At 41.1% G+C, this 18,037-nt stretch overlaps 1 protein-coding gene across 1 annotated transcript in view; it reads right to left on the reverse strand.

Moving 5' to 3' along the window:
• Nucleotides 1-18,037, reverse strand: part of Kcnh5 (potassium voltage-gated channel subfamily H member 5) — a 270,367-nt gene that overhangs the window by 222,039 nt on the left and 30,291 nt on the right. Inside the window, exons 4-5 of the mRNA XM_051147630.1 lie at nucleotides 16,070-16,185; nucleotides 9,583-9,975 (exon numbers count right to left, since the gene is read on the reverse strand). Coding sequence (XP_051003587.1) covers nucleotides 9,583-9,975; nucleotides 16,070-16,185 — 509 coding nt within the window. The remainder of the gene's footprint in view (nucleotides 1-9,582; nucleotides 9,976-16,069; nucleotides 16,186-18,037) is intronic.

Below are 18,037 nucleotides of genomic sequence, written 5' to 3' on the forward strand. Positions count from 1 at the left end.
CTTCAGGTGCTGTCCAACTTTGGTGTGTGTGTGTGTGTGTGTGTGTGTGTGTGTGTGTTTGCTTCTTTGTATGTTTGTTGTTCATTTGTTTGTTTGTTTGTTTGTTGACAAGGTCTCTTATTGGCGCTTAATTTATCAAGTAGTCTAGACTGACTGGTTGGTGAGCTCCAGAGACCTGTGTCTGTCTCTGCCTCCCAAGTACTGGGATTGCAAGCACACTAACATGCAAAAAAAAATATTTTGCTGAATGAGCAATCTTTCCAGCCAATGCCAATTTTGGGGGCATAAGACCAAATGCACAGTCCATGAAAGATCAGTTAAACTTTAATACAACTTTAATACAATGTAGCTAGTTCCTTTGTGAAAGACATTGTAAGAAGAGAGTAAGAAGGCATATCAGAGAGTAGGAAAAAAGTACTTGTAAAAGACAGAGCTGATAAATAACTGTTCCCCAAAATTTACAAGGAACTCTTAAAACTCAACAATAAGAAAGTAAACAACCTAGCTAGATGTGGTGCATGCCTTTAATCCCAGCACTCGGGAGGGAGAGGCAGGTGGATTACTGTGAGTTCGAGGCCAGCCTGGTCTACAAAGCGAGTCCAGGACAGCCAGGGCTACACAGAGACACCTTGTCTTGAAAAATAAAAAGTTGGAGACAAGAGGATGAGGAGCTCAGAACCAGCCTCATCTACATAGTGAGTTCAAGGTCAACCTAAGCGACCAGGAGACTCTGTCTCAAAATTTTTTTCAAAAACTTAATTAATAAAAGAATAAAGGATCTTTTTATAACTGACTGAAGAAAATCATCAGACCACACATAAGCATTTGAAAAGATATTCAACATCATTATGTTATTGGAGAACTGCAAAGTAAAATGATCTTTCAACAAAGAACCACTCAAATGGCAGAAAATCCAAAATACTAACTTTAACAAATGTTGACAAAGTTGTGAGACAACAAACTCCCAACTCAGCCACTGTTGATGGGAATACAAAACGGAATCATTTTGACAGAAAATTTGGTAGTTTCTTGAAAAACTAAGTATTCATCGTATGACACAGTGACCTTGCTTCTGTGCAGTGACTGACTCTAATTGCTAAAAGTTTATATACACATCTAAATCTGCACACAAACACTTGCAGCAGGCCTACTCATTGCCGACAAATTTGCAAAGCATTCAAGATGTCCTTGTGTAGGTGAATAAATTCGCATCCACCTAGACAATGACACACTGCTGAGCACTAAGAATGAGCTATTGATCCTGGAAAGACCGTAGAGCAGCAGTTCTCAACCTGCAGGTCACGACCCCACCCCCCATGCCCCCCGCTTGGGGGTCACAGATCAGATATCCTGCACATCAGATATTTTTATTATGATCCATGAAAGCAGGTATTAAGTAGCAATGAAATAATTTTATGGTTGAGGGTCACCACCACATGAGAAACTGTATTAAAGGAAGATTGAGAACCGCTGCCGTCGAGGAACCTTGAACTCCTATTACTAAAGGAGAGAAGATAAACCCGGAAAACCTGCAAACCACTGGTCCGTGGTATATGACAGAAGCATATGCCATAGTGTCCAATGGCAGCGCTATGGAGATGCCTTAAGATTTGATGATCATGTGGAGTTTATAGAAAGAATGAATGAAGACGCAGAGCAAGGATGGCTTTTAGGACAGTGGAAATAAATGTCTATACTACAACAATGTGTTTGTGTCCTCATGCACCATCAAAACAGGCAAAGGATGAGTCCTCAACTAAATGCAAGCTTTGAGTGACAATGCTATGAAGCCAGGCAACCCGATCAGCTGTAATGAATGCACATGCTGGTGTGGACTGTTGACATTGGTTGAATCTGCTTGTAGAAGGGTGAGGGACTTATGGGAAGCCTCTCTACCTCCCCACCATTTTTCTATGACTCTACGATGCTCTTTTTTAAAGTCTGTTTTTCAAATAATCTTAAAAGCTAAGCTCTGAAACTTCTTTTGCCCCTCACAGGTAATTGTGAGCATGTTATGATATAACATAAGCCTTACATATATCAGGCTATTTTTAGAATTTAGCGTGTAAAGGTACAGTTATGTCATAATTTGGTTTATGACTCACAGGTTTGTTTCTAATTTAGTGTTTTGCTGTTAGTTTTTTTTTTTTTTAAATAATTTATCCAGATTACATCTCACTTGTATCTTCCCGTTCCCACCCTCCCTCCCTCTGAAGATGAATGGTGCTGTGGCGTCATCCAGTAGGAAATAGCAAGAAAGGCTGAGCACCACTCAGAGCTTTGAAGAACTTTGCCTGCTACAAAACTCACATTGAACTGTGTTCCTCAATGCATCAACGTTGAGAAAAGAGACCAAATGGGAGGCACTTAGTCCCTGAATGCTCCATCTCATGAATAATTAACGTCACATATTTAAGTTAGTGTCTCCCACCTTCTGCCATGCGAGACATTGCAGTAAGACATTCACCGGACGCCCCCCCCCCCCCTCCCCCACCCCACGACAGACCCTTCACCCTGTGCTTCCAACCACTAGAACCAAAAATTTAATTTCGGCTACTTATAACTTACCAATCTGTTTGAAAGAGACAAAGCGAGGCCACTAACTTAACAAACTTAAATCAATTTACCAATCTATGAACTCACTATCAAAGTTCTAATACCATTTCCCAAAGAAACAGAAAAACAGTCTTAAAATTGTAGGCACAAAAGATCCCAGTATCAATTGCAATCCTAAGGAAAATGAATAATGCTGAATGGACCCCCCATTCGGATTTCAAATGAATCTGCATATCCATAGTAAGACTATCAGAATGGCCTTGCCTAACATTGGGAATGTAGATTAACGGAACACAGTAAAGGGTCCATATGTAACCTGCATAGCTAAGACACATGATTTCTTTTTTATTCCTGAAATTATAAATTGTATTTCTCCCCTCCCTTTCCCTCCACAAAACCCTCCCATATATCTCTTACCACTCCCTTTCAAATTCATGGCCTTTCCCCCCCCCCCACTAATTGTTATTGAGAGAGAGAGAGAGTGTGTGTGTGTGTGTGTGTGTGTGTGTGTGTGTGTGTGTATGCCTAATACAACCCATTCAGTCCTTATAACGTTCCCTGCATATATGTTTTAGGGATGCCCACTTGGCCCTGGGAAGGCAACTGCATGCTCTTTCCTAGGGAAGACCACCTCAGCCTCTTCCCAGGTTTCTTCTCTTGCCTGTTGTTCTTCATGCAGGTTGAGGCCTCATGGGCTTTTTCCATCAAATTCAGCACAGTCGTTGGTGGCATCCTTGTTTGGCTCACATATGAGCCATCATATTGGTGAGACATTCTGTACGGCGCTTCTTTCTGATGCTACTAGGAGATACAATCTCACTGCAAATTCCCTGACCCTCTGACTCTTTTGCGTTGCAAAAGAGGAAAACATATGGCTTTTAATGAAGATGCCAAAAAGTGCATTGTCAAGAAAATCCCCTTTCCCGACCAGTGTTAGCAAACTGGATCTCCCTTTATAGAAGAATAAAGCTAGATCCCAATCTCTAACCCTATTCAAAAGTAAACTCCAGATACAGCAAAAACCTTAATATTTGAGTTAAAAATGTGAAAACAGTTAAAGAAAAATTAGGCAAAACACTTTCAAGGTCCAGGTATAGGCAAGAACTTTAATACTAAAGCCCCAGTTACTCCATAAATAATGCCAACAGTTGACAAATGTAACCTCATATTTTAAAAACTTATACTCAGAAAAAATTTTAAATTAATAAACTGAAGAGATCAAGTACTTTGTGGAGCAAATCTTGGCTAGCTATACATATAGCTGTGGAGTGTGTGTGTGTGTGTGTGTGTGTGTGTACATACGCGTATATATATGTATTACAAAGCTAAACAAGAAGAAATTAAATAATATAATCAATAAGTCAGCTTTTGAGAAAGGTCTCTCTCAAAAGATGGAGTACAAATAACTAACAAACATTTGAAAAAATATTCAGCCTCATTAGACATCAGAAAAATGACAATTAACAGTTAGATTCATGCCATCCCACTTAGAATGGTAGTCATCAAAAAAAATAGCAACAAATGCTATGAGGGCGTGTACTCAAGGAAACCTTTTCACTCTGCTGCTGCAATGTAAACTAGTCCAGCTGCCTATAGAAATCAGTATGAAGTTTCCTACAAAAAGCAAAAATAGACCTCCTGTATAGCCAAGAAACACCCAAAGGTCCTCAATTCAACATATCACAGAGAAACGTGCACATAAATATGCATTTCATCATCACTATTCACAGTAGTTAAGTTATAAACTCAACTCAGACAACCAACAACAAAAAAATAGATAAAGAAAATATGATATATGCACACATGAAATTTATTTCACCTATAAGGAACAAAGTTGTGTCCTTTAGGGGGAAAGATGGAGGTATTGGAAGTAGCCATAAAATTAATTGAGCCAGCTCATAAAGACAAATGTGGCATATTTTCTTTTATTTGTGATTCCTATATTTTGTACACATATATAAAGTCAAGTATGTTCATATGATATGAAAGTAGAAATAAACTGTCTATGAAAATCAAAAGGACTAGTGGGGAAGGGAAAGGACAAAGGAGAATTATTCAGCCCACAATATACACTTGTACAAAAGATTACCTCACATGTACAATAACTACTAGAGTGAATGGCAGAAGTAACACAGAAGAAACTACATCCAATGCCTTCCTAACTCTCCCAAGGATTTCTTTAATGTTCTACTTTAATTTAAAACATAATAGCAGTACAAATAATGCTGTCTACCATTACTCTTCCTAGTAAAAGATCTGAAGTGGCAAAAGGGACAGAGAGAATCTAGGCTGACGAAACTCATTCACATCTGCCAGCGTGATTATCCTCTTCTGGAATCTAAATTCTTTCTATGATAACTAGAAGTAAAATTACAATTTTAAATGTATGAGGTAACATGAAATCTGTGAGTGGCAGTTTGACAAGTGTAGTTATGAACAAACAATAATTCAGACACTGTTTCAAAACACTTTTCTAAAAATTAAAACTCGTATTAACTTCCACTTAGCCATTATCGATTCTTCTATCTTCCCTGCAGCATCAGGGCATGGATGATCTTTTTTGTGATTTTGCTTGGTTCTGGCCCATTTTTACAGGCTTACCATGTAGTCATATCACCCATCATCATCTCATCTCTGTAGCCCCTTTGCTACTGATTCGTGTGTTGTCTGCAGACCCAATATTTCTTTATGTACTTTCCACCAGCTCCCCTAAAATCCCCCCAAATCAAGTTCTCTAGACCCCTCATGCTGGTTCAAATGCACGCTACAAATGAGCTAAACTCTACTCTTAGGATTCATGAAAGAATATTCTTAACCTCCATCTTATGATTTCTAGAACATTCATATTCCTTAGTTTCAGACCAAAAGCTTTCTAAAATGGGTCCTGTCTTTCCTGCCTGATAGTTTTCTTTTAAAAGCAAGTACCCAGTTCACAAATTCCTAGTAAATTGAGTTGTCGTCAGAGAAAATGTCGAGGGTCTTGAAAATAGAGTGATAGTGAGCTGCCTTACGTCACTCTCCTCACATCAGGAATAAAGGGTTAAACTGTAATTTTCAGACTAATATTCTCACAGTCCCCAGTCCCCATTTGCTGGTGTGACTCCTTGCTTAAGTTCCAGTTCATCTTTACATCACTGTAGAACTCACCAAGCCCCTGCTTCATGCCACCAGTGCACATCCATGCAATGAAGAAGAACCATGAGAACGCATTCTTCACCACCTCAAGATTTACACTCAAACTCTATGGAGGAAACCCAACAAATTAAACAACAACAGCCTCACTGGCTTGTAGAATTTCTCAAGTGAAATTCGCTAGTGTCTTTTCACACTCAATCCTTGTAATGGCCTTGTGAGAAACGTAAGGCAAGACAGAGACAGAGCCACCATCTCGCAACAAAGCATGTCCTAGGCTAGGCAGAAGATTCCAGATCATCCAAAGACTAAAACTAAAACTAAAATAATTTTAATCGTATTCATGCACCTGCATGCCCACAGTAAAGGTGAAATATGAAGGTGTTAATTAGAAGTTTTGAGATGAAGGCAAGGAAGCCTTCCTGGAAAAGAAAGCTGCATGCTATCTAATGAGAGGTTAACAAAGAGACAAGTCTTCTGGAACATAATCAGGGGGTGAAGAATGCATTAAAAAACAGTGCAAGCGAGGCAACCGATGGACTTGTGGATTGTATTGACAATGAAGCAAAAGAATAACATAAGTAAAGGGGAAAGCTAAGAACAATGTGGAACCAAAATATAGTATATTAAATTTAAAGAAAGTGAACAGAGGCTGGAAGAAGGCTCGGTGGTTAAGAGCACATGTTGCTCTCGCAAAGGATCCAAGTTCAAGTCCCAGCATCCACATGGTGGCTCACAACCATCTGCAACAACAGTTCCACCGGCATCTGATGTCCTCTTTGATCTGCACGGGTACCAGGCATGCACAGGCTGTAGTGTACTTGCATACATGCAGGCAAAACACTTACACACATAAAATAACAAAATAAATAGATGTTTAATTTTTTTAAAGAATATGAACAAAAGTCTTTGTGTTCTTTGGGAGAATGGTGAAGATTCTCACAAGATTTGGGGATTTTAAGTCAAACGCTGATGTAAAATTTCAAAAGTCACCCATGCATGGAAGCACAGACCTTTAATCCCAGCACCTGGGGGGGCAGAGGCAGTCTGTGAGTTCAAGGCCAGCCTGATCTAAACATTGAGTCCAGGACAGCCAGGGCTCTGTTACACAAGGAGTCCTTGTTTCAAAAACATTTTTTTAAGAGTCATGGATTAACAGGGATATATTCAAGGCACTAAATATGGTCCAGTGTGTTGAGGGAAACCTCAGCCCATACAGAAGAGGGTAAAGTACCAAGGAGGCAGCACACAAAATAGAAAAGAAAAGAAAAGCATGGAAAATACAATGCCCTAATATAAGGCAGAATGCATTTAATCACAGTAAATATGAATAAATTAAGCTTCACAGTGTGAGAAATATCAGCATCTATCTAGTCTTTATAAAATATGCATTGGGTGTAATAATCTACAATTACAGAACATTAAATATAGCAATTTACACACTAAGTGCACACGAATGATGCAAAAGCAAATTTAGCTGCATTAGTGTCAAGCAAAGAAGCATTATTATGGTCAAAGAAAGTCAGAAAATAATGGTAAAGAAATCTCCCAGAAGTTGCAACAGTGAGATGATGGTTTGGAAAGAAAATATGAAAGCAAAAAAACAGGCTTTCTGAGTTTGAAGAAGGCCACTCCATCAATATCTGTGAAAACATATGAAAGGGACCCTGTACTAATGCACATCACCAGACAATTTTAACCCTTGACACGTTAAGTCTCTTGATACATTAAGCCTCTACAAAGAGAAAACAGGGCCAGAAGCTACAATGGTTTCAAGTTTCTTCAATGGAACCACTGGAAGGTGGAATGCAGTAGTATCACACCTTCCAAACTCCTGAAGGGAAATTATATCAAGCCAAGAATATGGCAGCTAAGCAAACTCTCGATATTTCTTGCATTGGGTACAGTACAGAGACATTTAAGCAAGGGGTGGAAATTTGATGATTAAGCTTATGATAAGTACATAGACATGAGAAACCCTTGGGAAAAACAGAAAGATCACAGAAGGAAAAGCAATGACAAGATGCCGGACCCCTCAGCTACATAGAGTCTATTGGCTATAAACACTCAATGTTTATCGAACCAAAAGGATGCCCTAGGTTTATGAGAAATAAGTTAATGGCAATGGAGTGGGGAGGAAAGGAGTCTGAGAGCTCAGATTCCAGGAGAAGAAGCCTATGATGAAGCCTAAACCCCAATCGGCAAAAGAAAGATAGATAATTGTGTTCCTCAGAGGCGCAGAAACAAATTATAATAAGTAAATAGATAAATAAATAAATAAATCTCCTAAGCGATTTAAGTCATTTCCTCTAAAGTTGTTCTTTTTAAAATAAGGTATTGCCAACTGTTCTTCACAGAGCCCTTTACCTATTTTTACTCCCTTGAGCAACGTGTGACAGTGCCTCACTCCACACTGCTTTGTTCGGGTCCTGGAAGGAGCAGGTGCCAAGCCAGAGTCAACTGTGCAAGAATCTAACTAGTATAAATGTCGAGGAGATACAGAAGATGAATGATAGGAGGTAGGGGTGAAACTTCAAAACACAATGAAGATGTGGCACCAATAAAAGAGTTAACAGGAGATTTGGTGAGAAAAGTTCATAATGCATTGCAGAAAGAGAGAACACCAGCACAAAAGCCTTCCAAATACACATATGCATGCAATATGCCATAGCAAGTGACGGGAGGTGAGGCCATGAATCTGAAGGAGAGTAAGGTTGGGTATATGGAAAGGTTTGAAGGGAGGAAAGGGAAAGGAGAAATGTAATTAAAATGCAGCCTCAAGAGTATAACAACCAACAACAAAAATAAGCCATCCCATAATTCCTTTTAGTGACGGTCCTCCCTCTACCCTTAGTCACAGGTTGAGAGTAGCTTTGGCAACTGTGTCTTCATGGTGATACTTAATCAGGTCCGAAATACAGCCACCTTCAGACAACTGTGTTTATTTGGTGTGTTGTCTGGTTTTGGCAAGCTAAAGCGGAAGGGGCTCAGTCTCCTGCTCTTGTTACTTTCTGCAGTGTAAGCATTCCCACTGCGGCCAGCTTCAAGAGACCGAGGTGATGCCTCTGAATTCTGAGCTTGAAATAAGTGGGAGCAACTGGCTTTCCATGGCAAAGCTTGGCCCAGGACACTGCTGACTACACGCTGAACAGTGAAGGGAGACGTGAGCAGCAGATGCCCTCGGCTACCATACTCACCAACCTGGTGTCTTTAATGCAGCTCTGACCTTTCAAGGTTATAACTGAAAATGGTATCTCGGAGCAGGTTACTCTGCCCTGTCTTTAGAATAAGTGACTTTATGTTGGCACATTATGGCACAATCAAGCTTGTAATCACAGATACATCTCATTGTCCTGGGATGAATTTACTTACACTCTTTTCTGTGAATTGAGTCTTACTTTTGTCTTCTTTATCAACTGGCAAAAACATACACTTAAGGTGTACATATCGCTCTGACTTACATAAACATTGTGGAATGAATCAATACAGCCAATTAACACATATATTGTCTCTGTCCATCACCATTTTTGTGGTGAGAACACTTAGTCCTTGCTATGGTTTGGATGTGAGCCATTCCCCCCAGTGACCCATATTTAGGGGCTTCTTCCCCAGGGTTGTACTGCAGGCTTTTAGGAGATAGGGCCTAAAGGAAAGCCCTTAAGTTAACTAGGAGCACAGTCTTACAGTGGATTGTAGGGCCCTGCCTATACCATCTCTGTATATTTTTGGTGTAAGATGTGGTTATCACATGCCACCTCATGCTCACACCAGTCTTTACCAGAGACCCAAAGAAATGCTGAAAAAGACGTCTTTATCATCTGTGCAAGCCCTCTGCTCTGCTGTTATCAGAACATTTGCTCTCCAATACACCAAAAGCAAAACCCAAAAACTTACCTCATCCACATTCTCGAAGGCATTGATGATGTCATAAGGTAAACAGGACAGTAGATCGATCACGAACCAAGTTTTCAAATAGTTCATCCTTATGAGCTTAGGGTCAGAAATGACCTCTCCCCCCGGCCCCACAAAAGTCGTGTGAAAATTTAGAACGATGTCAACCAGAAAAATAACGTCCACCACGCTGTCCAGCACCAGCCAGGCGATATTGTTCTGCTTGGTTTTGAAAGAAACGTTGTAAGGAACCATGATGGCGGTGTAGAAGGTAAGAATCAAAATCACCCAATCCCAGGTAGTTTTAAAAGCACAATAGTGTAAAATGATGTGTGGTGGCGTCTTTGGCGCTTCTTGTTTGTACTGAGGAAGGATGTCTGAGCCCAGCTGAAGGACCTAGAAGAAAGAAACCATGGACATAAACGACTGGAAGGCCTCTGAAGGCAGATACGACTGCACACCTGCTGGGAGTCAAGCCACACCCTTAGTCACATGAGTCTTGGTTTTAGACCAATCATAGTCTATTATTTCCTCTCCCTTTCCAGAACTGCCCCAAATTTTGCTCAAAGGTTCCTAAGTGAGTCCAACTATACTTCAAAAGTTGATCTGATTACCAGTCCATTGGCCTGGCTCTCCAGTGCCCAACCTTGACCCATAGCACAGCGTCTCAGATGCCCCTGGCCATGCACTGGGCAAGCCCAACAAAACCACATGCCTTTTGCTGACTGTCTTACAGTTATTTGGGTGTCTGACCATCATTCATTACTCACACATATTTAGTACCTTAGAAAACATGCTTTTGCTTCTAATGGCCTCCCTGGACCCCAGGGGTTCACTGTTGACCTGCTAGCTGTTCTATACCTGCTCAGCAAGGGTCCTGCTGGCTAACAGAACAGTGGGGGGAGGACACAGCCAGATTTTCCCTCCTTTCTCTAAAACCAGGACCTAAGGTGAGCACTGCATTTCTTCTCAGGTGCAAGCTTTCCTTAGATGGCAAAACACTAAATAGCAGGGTTAGCTCTGTGTACCTTTTCTTAACAAATGGAAAAATTATCAATACAAGCTTATGAGTCTTAGCTTACTGTTAGGTCTAATTAAAGTAAAAGAAGGAGAAAAGCAGATGACCCGAAAAAGCAAAAGTGCAACCACAACACAGGACGTAGAATTGTCTTCTGGAATCTAGAAAATGTGAAAAAAGTTGTGGAAGCACATCCAAAATTTCCACCTCCTGCATTAATGCCATTAAAAGGTAACATGAATCCCAAAGTATGTGGCAATGGAGCTTTCTTAGCTAACACTTCCAGTGTATCTTGACAACCTATGCAATCATTATTTGGAGGGAATTTAATTGAGAAATACATCAAAAATGTGAATGCATAAACAAACAAAGGAAAGCATTAGCATATAGCTCTATTGGCTAGCTTCCATCACACACACACACACACACACACACACACACACACACACACACACATGTGCGCGCATGCTTTTGAAGAATCCTAAACTTTTTTTTTCAAATATCAAGCTTACATAACTGAAAACTAAGCATATAATATCTTGCTATTTTCAATTTTAAAATGTTACTAGTATTTTCCTTCGTTGTATATTATACTTATGGTTTTTTAACTTGGGGCTATTAAAGCTATTTTAAGGATATTTTACGTACTTAACTGCATTCTCAGTGCCCCAGGTATATTTTACCCTAGGATCTTAAATTACTTACTAACAATTTATCCTAGCAGGGAAAGTAAGCGCCATGTTGAGACAGAGTGCTAGAGAAAAAGAACCACACTTAATTATGGCTTCTCTCTTACCTTCCAACCACCATCAGCTCCCATTCCATTGGGGAGGGGAGATGGAAAATGCTTCCTTTCGTCATCCATATCTACACTTTCTATAGTTAGATCTCAGGGGGTAATTCAGTGTGTTTTAAATCTGGCTAGCATTAGAATCTCCTGATGAGTTTTAGTAAAGTGTAGCATATTCACACCTAGACCCCCACCCCCCAAGGATGATGACACTGGCCTTAGGTGGGTTTTCAGAAAAGTCTTTATTTTACCATTTCCATTTAATGAAAAGGTATGGTTTCCTTTTCCATTTCAAACCTCACTAGTCAGACAAGATTAGCCAAGTGCTCCAGGAATCCCAGAGGAGCAGGAAGGGGAAGGAAAGGGAGGGAGAGAGGCCAGTGGAGGAGTGAGAGGAGGGTAGGATTCCAGAAAATGATGCACAATCGCTGAGATTTTGACCTTTGTCATAGACATTCAGGTCTCCTGCCTGAGCTCTACTTTACGCTCCTCTGTGAGGAGGTGAGTGACAGTTCTGTCCCTCAGTGCTATTCCACTTAGCATGGTGTGAGAATAAAATTACATTTTCTGAATTTGATTATGTATCAATTAACCACACTCTTGCCATCTGAAGATCTAAGAGCTACTGGTTTTGATTCAGTCGGTCCCATTGACAGACAGGGCAGGTATTTGTCCCTAGCCAATGTAAGCTGGAGGCCATCAGTAGGATGTTGGCATATAGACAGTTTAGTAACTGCTTTCGTGGGGACACAATCTGTCAAACTCGGATCCACTCCAAATTTAGATCAAGTGAAATGGAGATTGAATTTATGTGTCTTGGAAAAGTGAAATTCCAGAGGAAACTGTTTCGAGCAAATTATCTTAGTATTTCAGTATAATAGACAAGGCAACATTCCTGTGTCTACTTGGTGTTTCATTTGGGTCTATTTTGGGGAATCCAAGGGCATGCCCCCTGCATAACCATGGAAGGAGACTCAGTTGAAAAGCTGGCTGCCCTTGCCTTCTCTAAAACAGCAAACCTCAGACCTGATTGAAAGCAGTTTTGTGTTGGATGTGCTTTAAGAATCCCAAGTCACTGATTTAAAAAAAAAATTTTTTTTAAGTCAAAAACAAAAGAAAAGGAAAAGTCAGATGAGAAGACGAACAAGAGTGAAAACCCCTCAGAAATAAAAGTGAAATGATGAAACGAAATGCAAAAGCTTCTGGACTCAGGGGGAGACAGCCCTCCCTCCTCCAGGCCCCTTCCCTCAAGTATGGTCTAGCCAATGGACAGGACATTCTTCACAGTTGAATGGAGAGTGGGGTCTGACTTTCACACATACTGTGGTGCCCCATATTTGACCACATCCCCTGGATGGGGAGGCCTGGTGGCACTCAGAGGAAGGATAGCAGGCTACCAAGAAGAGACTTGATACCTTATGAGCATAAACAGGGGGAGGAGGTCCCCCTCAGTTACAGTCATAGGGGAGGGGAGTAAGGGGGAAATGGGAGGGAGGGAGGAATGAAAGGATACAAGGGATGGGATAACAACTGAGATGTAATATGAATAAATTAATAAAACATATTTTTAGAAAAAAGAAGAAAGGGGAGGGAGACTGTAACAGACCTCTTATAAGCTAAGAGGTCAGTTATAAGCTAAGGAAAACCCGAACTCTAAATTCAGGGAATATACTTTATTTCCCAGCCCTCTGCAAACCAGAATCGGTATTTGTAAAGAATTGAGAAGTGCCTGAGCTTGCCTTTTCCTGGCAATCTAAATCAATGAACATGTGGGTTTAATGGTATCACTCTCTTCCTCACTAAGTTAACTCAAAATAATTTGACTTCCCACTATGGGGTCAGCAGAGTTCTTCTCTCTCTCTCTCTCTCTCTCTCTCTCTCTCTCTCTCTCTCTCTCTCTCTCTCTCTCTCTCTCTCTCTCTCTCTCTCCCCCTACCCCCCTACCCTTGCCCCCTCCAGCTTCTCTCATTCCCTCCTTCCCTCCCTCTGTCCCTCACTATATGTCTGTCTCTCTCTCTCCCTCCCTTGCCCCTCTCTCTGTCTCTCTCTGTCTCTGTCTGTGTGTGCATGTGTGCATGCGTGCATGCACATACATGTTCTGTCTGTATAGGTGGCTGCAAGCCGTGGTCCACCTGTGAAGTTAATTTGGACTTAGAAGACAATCTTCAGGTGTCAGTCTTCATTTAATCAGTAGGGATCATTGGCTTGTGAGCCTATGGATCTTGTCCCCGCCTCCCTTTTCCAGCAGGAGCTCTGAGATTACGCACTGTGGCTACTGTGTCCAGCTTCTCATATGGGGCTCTGGAGTCTAAAGTCATCAGTTTTGCATGGCAAGTATTTTTATCCACTGAGACATCTTTCCAGGACCGTCTGGTCGCTTAATTAACTTTTAACACCTTTCCTAACAGTAAGGCAAATGATCATTACAGGAGACAAGTGAGCAACATAGCGTTGTGCTGCCTTATACTTTCATGTTCAGTTCTTTTTCTCTTAGGTCTTTGTGAGCCAACAGGGTAAAAACACCTAGTCCTATGATTTCATGTCCCATGAAAGCCTTCACTTACCAGGAAACTGGGACAGAGGGGAGGGCATCCTATTGGGACTCTAGATGAGAGAAGCATGGGAGAATAGCAAAGTAGAAGGATCCAGAGGGTCCTAGAAACCTACAAGTAGAACATTGTGATAGGCAGATTTGGGCCCAGGGGTCCTGCTCAAACTAAGGCACCAGCCAAGGACAATACAGGTGGTAAACTTTAAACCCCTTCCCAGATCTAGCCAATGGTCAGAACAGTCTCCACAGTTTAGTGGAGAGTGGGATATGACTTTCACACCAACTCTGGTGCCTCACATTTGACCATGTCCCCTGGAGGGGGAGACCTGGTGACACTCAAAGGAAGGACAGCAGGTTGCCAAGAAGAGACTTGATACCCTATGAGCATATACAGGGGGAGGAAATCCCCCTCAGGAACAGTCATAGGGGAGGGGAATAAGGGGAAAATGGGAGGGAGGGAAGAATCGGAGGATACAGGGATGGGATAACCATTGAGATGTAACAAGAATAAATTAATAAAAAATTAAAATAAATAAATATCAGTTGAGGGTGATACTAGTGTGAACAACTCAAATGCAAATATTTCTCCAGATATTTGCCACTTGGGTTTCCATCGGGCACTTCAAACTTCATGTGCCCAAGGCTGAACACATTTTTGTCTTTCCCTGGTGTCTTCTTGCTCTCCTTCTGCATCTGTCATTTTATTAAGAGCATCACCATCTACCTAGTGGTCCATAAGAAAACATACATATTTAGACTCATTCCTTTTCCTCATGTCCAGTTCTAATCCATCAACAAAGGTAGACTTTCACCCTGGGGTGTCTATAATGTGCCCACTTCCACCATACCTGGCTTGTGCCCCAGTCATTTTAGTTAATGACTACAAGGACCATTAACTGTCCTTCATACCTGCTTCTTCTCCAAAAATGCAGTAGGTCAAGTGGGGCTCTCAATCATTTTCACGCCTTGGTTCCCTTCAGCAATCTGGTAAAACCTACCTTACAATGCTTCTAAATTACTACAATAAAAGCATGGAATTATAAAGGAAGCCAGTTGGAAACTGTCTACATCTGTGAGTTTTCTGAGGTGCAAATGTTATTGTGTCATTTTCCTGCACATGAAGCACCCCCAGGCCCACCATCTCATTGATCATTTCTCTTCTTCACCTGAATTCAGCCACAAGAAGTCCTATCAATCCCTCACACTATTACTTCTCTGGGCATTGGCATATGTTAATCTCCCTTCTTTACCTGCCCTATGTGTGTGTGTATGTGTGTGTGTGTGTGTGTGTGTGAGAGAGAGAGAGAGAGAGATAGAGAGAGAGAGAGAGAGAGAGAGACAGACAGACAGACAGACAGAGACAGTCAGAGAGAGAGAGAGAGAGAGAGAGAGTGTGTGTGTGTGTGTGTGTGAATGAGAGAGAGACAGAGACAGTCAGAGAGAGAGAGAGAGTGTGTGTGTGTGTGTGTGTGTGTGTGTGTGAATGAGAGACAGAGACAGAGAGAGAGAGACAGACAGATAGACAGACAGAGAGAGAGGTGGGGACACACTACAATACACATGTAGAGATCAAAGGAAATCTTCAGAAGTCAGTTCTCTGCTTCCACAATATGGTGACAAAACTACAACTCAAGGTGCTGGACTTAGCAGCGTCTTTGCCTTCTTAGGCATCTCACTAGCACTAACTCGTCTATTTTTCCTGAATTCACTCCAATAGGTACTACTTCACACTCGTAATCAATCCTAGAGTCCCAAGTCTGGGTAAATACTACCATATCCTAAGCTCTTTATCCATTTCCTGTGCTGTCTTTTCCCTCCTTAGTAACAGCCTATTTTCTTATTCGTATTTACATCCTTCATAGAAATCCAACTACAGCAGAAACTCTCAATTAATGTTTAACACATATACACACAAATGAATGAGTGAATCCTCTGACCCGTTTGTTCAGTTAAATCCCACACTCCCTAAGCTACGTTTCCATGCAAAAGTGGGAGAGAATAAAAATACATGTTTCAAATTTCTATAGTTACACAATAAAAAAGATCACCTAGAAATTGTGTTTATTGAATAATTTGGAGGGGGAATGTATCGCTGCCACCACCTTGAAAACAAAGTGCCTTTCATACTTACTTCAGCCAGCCGTGAATGTTTGTGGACCGTCTCTGTTTTATTCATTGGTGTAAGCTGCTGTAAAACACTCCGGCTATTTGTCAAAGCCCGTGTCAACCGGGCAAATTTTGTCCAACCTTCAGAAGATGAAAAGAAAAGTTTTGCTTATTCATATGCAATGAATTGAAAGCCCAGCATTCTCTCAGACAGTCAAAGGTTCGCAACAACCACATGCTATCCAGAAAAACTGAGAAGTGTCTGTTTTATTCCTATGTAGACTCACTCATATATCTGAAGTGTGACAATATGACACGATTTCTAATATTTGTGGCATTTTGTAACATGTGTGCCTTTTTCACATCTATGGTGCAGGCCCTGTGATCAAGGTGGATAATAGGTTAAAAAATATTCTGTGGTCCTGCCTGCTTTGTTTGTTAAGGGGAAACAAATGCCTAGCCAGCAACTCCTTTCTCAGCACCCCATGCATCTGTGTGTTCCGCGTCCTTAGTTCTCACTAATGGAATGTAAGCAAAAACAGGGTACACCTGTATCCGTATTTCGAAAGTCAGTTGGTATCGCACTTCCTCCTCCTTCTACCAGCTAGATGCAAATGGCAAGGCCTGAGGGGAAGGCAAAGCCACCGGATCCAATTGCTGTATAGAAGGGTGAGGCCAGGGCCATTGCTTTGGATTATTACGTGAACAATTAATGTGCTTCTCCTCTGTCAAATCAATTTTGTTCCTTATTAATAAAAAATTACATAACATTACTACATTATTATTGTTTGTTAGAGCAGCTACTACCACCTTAATGAAAATAGTTCTACTGTGTGTTGTATAGAGAGATATACTGGAGGGAAAGCTCAGTTCCAGCCACTCTCGCATTTTATGCCTCCACCTTCCTTGTAACGTTGTTTCTCTCATTAGCAGTTTCAGTGATATCTAAGACATTGTGCTTAGAATATCTAAAAACCCTAATCATATTTCCTGAAAGAGAAGTTGCTTTTGGGAGAAAAGGAATGTGAATTTAATGGGAAGAAAATTTCTTCTGCGGACCCAAATTGCCATTATTAAAATCATTAATTTCAAAGAAATACCAATGATATGTGAACAAACAGAGCAAAACCAGCCATATTCTGGCCCTGTCTTAACTATCCTTTCTCCAGTTAGATCAAAAGCTCAGTTCTATTAAAACTTTCTTTAAATGTACTTGATCATGTCTACGTTATTATCCACTGACAGGATAGTCTCCAAACAACTCCTTAAAAATGAAAACTGCAGCTGGCCAAAAGGGATGAGCACAGTGGCACGATGATATTTCAGATGATTCACTAAACACTGAAAAAAAAACCCTGGGCCTTTAGGAGACTGGTGGCCATCAACTCACAGAGTGCAATAACACTAGACTTTGCTACGAGCCTTCAGACTAATCCTTCAGGCTTAGAGGTGCTGCCATCGAATTGGTTCCTTCTCTGTGTTCATTGATTGGGTAAGAAGAAAGCTGACATCCACTGATGGGAAGTCCTTTCCTTTCTTGGTGGACTTTATCTTTGTGACTAACATTAAAAATCAGGTTTGGGGCAGCATTATCTGAAACCTGAGGTTCTGTATAATGTTTGGGTTTCACGACAAGGCAACAAAGACACCATCAGCTCTCCAGAAACTGAGCATCATCCACATATAGAATCAACTTGAATTCTCTGTCACCAACCTTGGCTTCTTGTCAGGATGCTGGACTCGCACCCCTCTCTGCCATTGGCCATACTCTTCAAGATATTCTGCAGACATCTGGCCCCCCACATGTCCAAAACTCATCTCATTATTACTTTCTCTCCATGTTGCCAACCCTATGTCCACCACACAATCCTGATCTTGATAAAGTATCTGGTGATATTCTAATCGTCCAAACCAGTAGCTTGACACCCACTGTCACGCTACATGTGCATGCCTTCCATTCTTACATGTCAAACAATGTATCACTGCAGTTGAG

The sequence above is a fragment of the Acomys russatus genome, chromosome 1, assembly GCF_903995435.1.
Source record: "Acomys russatus chromosome 1, mAcoRus1.1, whole genome shotgun sequence".
NCBI classification, from domain to species: domain Eukaryota; kingdom Metazoa; phylum Chordata; class Mammalia; order Rodentia; family Muridae; genus Acomys; species Acomys russatus.